Raw genomic sequence first — 5,558 nt, 5'->3', positions numbered from 1 at the left:
AATACGTTTTTTTGTGCAAGTTGTGGTAAAGTACCAGTCAACATACCACAAATATGATGATCTACTCTCAATTGAGCGATATCTATGACAAACAGATCAATGAAAAACGTGTCAAAATGAGAATCATGTTGGTCTTAGAAAAGATGAGAATAGAAAGAACGTTACCATCTATATTCCAAATGTAACCTTTTCCATTTGAGACCGTGATCGGAATTGGTTGGTTGCTGTTTGATTAAGTTAGAAGTGGTTTAGGTATTAGTTGTGGCATGGTTAAGTTCTCCAAAGCACTGTGTACAATGTGTAACATATCTGAAACCACTGAAACCTATTTGCATTTTGTTCCCAAAGGCTCAAGGACTCAAGTTGTTTGAAACTGGGAATTTGTAAGTGAGACAATTCCGATTTGTGATCTAGCTATTCAAATGCTGTCTTTATCTGTTGGATGAAACTGCCCAGGTGTAGACTATCGAGTTACAAACGTAAAAGAACACTGTGTACTGAACTTTCATCAAATTCCTTGACTTGATACCGTTTAAGATGGACAAAAAAGAACTCAAAGGTCTTGCAGTTCACAATTTCATATTGGAAACCCTGAGTAAAGGCCAGGTACGCCGCAAGTACCTTCATCTTGTTTGGAATGCATCCATCGGAGGAATATTGATTGAATGGGGTCCAAGGGGGGAATTGTTCAGTTGAAGAACATCAGGCGGCACACTGATGTGCAGGCCTGAGCTGTCCAGGTTTTCAAATAGAGGCTGCTTAGGGCTGCTTAGGGTTGCTGAGGTTTTGAATGAGTGGAAGAAACGATTTTTTTCAAAAGACCCTTCTTGCACCAAACTCTCACCATTCTACCCTTCTCGACGTCGAGAAGGGAGGTGGTGGACGCAGTGATTGGGGTACAAATCCTAAAGAAACTAAAACGCTGATCATGGCGGTCCTCAAACCACAGATTCCCACTGGGAGTGTGGTGTGGTTCAACACTAGAACAGAGAGTAAAGTAATAAAGATTTTCCAATTACTACAAACGCAGCTAATAGATTGGCATTAGGGGCTTTTAAAAGCTCACCAATGGACATTATGACACATGACGCTAACATGATTTCATTTAAAGACTCAGCAATACAATATAACCACAACTTTGCCTACAAGAGGCTGACAGCTCCTAGGACTCATCCGACAAGAAGAATATTGGACAACGAATTGACTCACATGCCACGTAACCTCTTAAGCCCTATACACAGGATATTACGCAAAGCTGACATGTTACTACCCAATAATGCGAATTTAGAAACAATACATCCTTACCCGGATCCTCCTTGGAAGGAACCGTTGTGGACAGTGGAGAACACGGGAGAGAAACAAGATATAGTCAAGAAAAGAATACCCAAACAAGTTGAGGAAGAGAAAGCTAATGGAGCCTGTGTTGTCTTCACAGACGGTTCTTTCATCCCGGACACTGGAGCAGGTGCAGCGGTGGCGATGGAAGATGGAGTGACGAAGCAGTCCTAAGGCCCACTTTGCGGTATTTCTAATTACAAGACAGAAACAATGGCACTTATATTAAGTATTCTAAAATACAGGACAATCATCGTGACACAACCCGACCAATACACTTCGTTGGCAATTTTTAGCAATAGTCAAGCAGCATTAGAACTAATGAATAACCCGGTACAACCGTCAACGCTGCAATACCTGGAAAAGATGATACGACAGTCTCACCGAACAATCCCATCAAACAAGAAGATCACCCTGTACTGGACACCAGGACACAAGGGAATTGAACTCAACAAAAAGGCCAATCAAGCGGCAAGAGAGGCGGCAGAAGATGTTACAGACGTGGTCTCCTTACCAATCAGCTTGGGAGGACTTTTACGACACACAAAAGAAGTCTTCAAAAGGGGAGCAGTTCCATCAAAGATATTCAAGACAAAAGGGAGATACATTGCTGACACTTTGAATACATTAGAAAAAGGCCAAGCAGCCGCAATCTTTCAGTTAAGATGCGGACACAGCCCACTACAACAATTCCTACATCACATAGGAGTTGAAGACGACAACACATGTGAAGTATGCAAAGTGAAGGAGACGTCACATCATTTCCTAATCTTTTGCAGAAGATTCACCAAACAACGACAGACATTTAGAAGAAAACTCAAAGAAGAAGAGATTCACGTTGATATAAATTCAGCAATTAAATTATTAGACACCCCGGTGGTATTCGTATACCTAGCAAAATTCATAGAAGACACAAATAGATTTACTCATCTGAAAACATACTTAGACAACTAAAAAACAAAAAGATAACCTTATGCCAAACTTTTCTTTATTTTTTTTTCTTATGGCCTATCTCATCATTTCTTCCTATCCTTATCTTAATTGCTGTGCGTATAATTTTGGGGCGCGATACTTCAATGGAAGACTGTTGTGATGGCTTGTTAGTCCGGATCAAATAAGTAGACATATCAAGAATTTGTACGGTAGTTACATTACACACAAAAATGTTAGCTAGTGCGTCATGTGGAATCAAAGCACTTTAAAAAAAAGAAAAATGACATTATGGTTCTAATCGGAGCATCAAGATGGGAAGAATATTAGTGATAAAAAGAATGAAATTCAAAATTCTCTTGAGATAAACAACCTCCTTTGTTGAAACCCCTCTTGGCACACTTCAAAGCTTAGCCACTGGATCCGCCAAGTGGAGGGAAATGTCCCTCAGTTTAGCAAGCACTCCAGATATCAAAGAATCTTGATTTGCTAACGCAAGGATTTGCATGCCTTCCACAACTGTGAAGTCTAGCAAAGGCCATGATTTGTCAAAACCGTATGGCCATGGCCGAAAGGTCCATTCCCCTGTCGCCATTGAGCTAAAGCTGAATGAACCTCGAAGTCAACTGAAGCAGCCTTGACTCTTGTTGAAGCAATTCCTTGGATCTCAAAAATTCTGGATTGGGGAGTTTTTGGAAAACCAAAACGCCACTGCAACAATTTCTCATTCTAATTCGGTAAAACCCATCAGAACCAATCGGACTGCGAGTACAACGTTCTGGAAACTCACAACCCAAAAGCTCATTTCAAATCTCGCATGAAAATCAAGCTTTGAGTTTCCGGGGTCCTCTTTGAAAAGATCTGTAGATTTAACGCAAGGCATCTTGGAATTATCAAATTTCAAAATCCAATCAAACTTTAATTAGTAATATGCATCAAAAAAGAATCTGGGTTTCAAGAGTATCTGCTTTCACATATATTGGCTTTGATACATACCCGGTTTGATACAAATTGACTTTTATACATATCGGCTTTGATAAAAACAAAATTCTGCAATTTCCTTAATGAATTTCAAAAATAAAGATCACTTTTGTTGTTTTCATTTTTTTTTCTTTTCATATCCGTGTTTTTTAACTTTACAACTAAGGTCAAATTCGGAAGACTGAACAAAGATCTTGATGCCAAGGTTTCACCAGGCTTGAACTCATCTGCTCCAAATCAAGATGAATGACGGAATCAGGTAAAACAGATTAACCATGGATATGAAAAAAAAGATGAAAAACAAAGACTGCCACTTTTATTTTCAAAACACCTGTAATCAATTTATAAGATCATTTTCAGTGTTGTAAAAGGATTGCTTAATTCACTGCGAGGAATCCCAAGACATAGTCACTCAGGTCTGAGTATGCACCATGTGACTCAAGGTCTTGGAGTGTACACATAGAATTCCCGCGTTTCCACAATCGAGATTGATCAAAAACCAAGAACATAATCCAAAACCAACACATCTCAAGAAACCACATGCTTCAACTCCAAAAATGTCATTTCCAACTCTAAGTCCAGATGACATAATCACAACTTTCAAAGATTTTGGTTGCCCAATTGACTTAACCATAGATGAATTGAATACACCCAACCCAATCAAAGTTCATTCCATATTCAAATGGGTCTTATCAGGTTTATGTGATATTAATAGAGCATATCTTTATGATGCAATTGAAGAACCTTTACTTACTGTTCATCATCCTGTAAGAAATTTTGAAGGCTTTCTTTCTGATAACCCTTTTCAATTCAAGTTGATTCTTTCTAATTGATTCTGGTTTTGGTCTTTTTGGGTTCAAAGACAATTTATAAATATCGATTGTTTACAGGTGTTTTTAAAGATGCAATAGTGCAATTAATGAGATGTGCAGCAATCTATGATTTTTCAGACCGTGATTTACTTAATCCAACTACAGATTGATATAGACAAATCTTAAGCGGATTGATCAATTTTATTTTATTTGAAACTGAACAAAGTCCATTAGTTTCAAATCCATTAGAAAAATCTTTAACTGATTTACAAAACCAACGTGATATCCTTATAGAAAGGATTTCTAAAGCTAGGAAAAAGAATGCTGAATTAGAGTTGAGTGATTTTCTTTTTTGAATGATTGTGTTTTTCTTGGAATAACTGATTTTTTTTTGATTTTTTGTCGATACCAGTCAAAAACATGAAGAAGAAAAGGGATTTCTGCCGAATTGTTACCACAGATTGAAGGATATAAAGCAACAATTTTAGAATGTAAAGATATGACTGATCCATTAGAACAAAGGAGAGCTCAATTATTACATACAAGATGTCAGCCCTGGGTACATATGTATGTACCCAAAGACTAACTTGTAACGTAGACAACCACCTTTAGACAACTAATTACATGTACATACAGCTTATAAAACACATGTAACATGTAATAAAATACATATAAACATTAATTACATATACAAGTACATGTAAAATCATATGTAATATGTAATAAAACATTATTTACACCTCATAACTCAGTGTCAAGAGTTAAAATGCTTATACTACATAATATACATAACAGGCATATGTAATTATGTAGCATTAGTGATAACCATAACTAATAGTACTAATTAAACACTAAACCACAGTAGTGATATAAGCAAATATCACCACAGTTAGGTTTGGAGAGAAGAGTATATAAAGCTCTTCTCTCTCAGCCTTCAGAGATTTCCTCCCTAAGAAATATTTACCCACTACTTTTAAAGAACAATTAAAGTTCAATTGAAGTACACATCAAAAGTCTTATATATAAATAAGACTAGTGATAAGCTTCATCAACTTTAATCAGCTTCCTGATTAAAAGTAGGTAATACAATCTTCATTCCTCTCTGGATCCTCTACTTCCCCCAAGTAGAAATCAAATTAGGTTGGTGACCTCAAATCAACCCAAGGCTAGTGACCTACATACAAGCACTTTGGTTGGTGACCATAAGAACAACCCCAGGTTGGTGACCATAAGAACAACCAGTGTGGTGATCTAGACCTCACTCTTCAACCTGTCAACTAGAAGTTTGAAGGAAAACCTTGGATCCAGTTTTCAATTATAATTAATTATAATTATATTTAATAAATCTCCTTTTAAGGAGTCATTTAACTGTAGTCTGTCTGGATTTATCCAAACAGACCAGTCCCCCTTTCATTTTCTCTATCTTTCATACATTTCCTTTGTAATTACATTATAAGTGAAATATAAAAGATAGATATTCAAACAATAACCACCATCTAG

At 36.9% G+C, this 5,558-nt stretch overlaps 1 protein-coding gene across 1 annotated transcript; it reads left to right on the top strand.

Annotated features, from left to right (window-relative positions):
- Nucleotides 1-3,803: 3,803 nt before the first annotated feature.
- MELLADRAFT_114599 (uncharacterized protein) lies at nucleotides 3,804-4,228 on the top strand (the record flags this gene model as incomplete). Its single annotated transcript, XM_007419577.1, has 2 exons — nucleotides 3,804-4,013; nucleotides 4,109-4,228. The coding sequence occupies 2 exons, from the start codon at nucleotides 3,804-3,806 to the stop codon at nucleotides 4,226-4,228; spliced, it is 330 nt and encodes a 109-aa protein (XP_007419639.1).
- Between the last annotated feature and the right edge of the window lie 1,330 nt (nucleotides 4,229-5,558).

Source organism: Melampsora larici-populina (assembly GCF_000204055.1).
Source record: "Melampsora larici-populina 98AG31 unplaced genomic scaffold MELLAscaffold_254, whole genome shotgun sequence".
NCBI lineage: Eukaryota > Fungi > Basidiomycota > Pucciniomycetes > Pucciniales > Melampsoraceae > Melampsora > Melampsora laricis-populina.
Note: the sequence above shows the minus strand (reverse complement) of the source record. Positions and strands in the feature narration are given on the sequence as shown.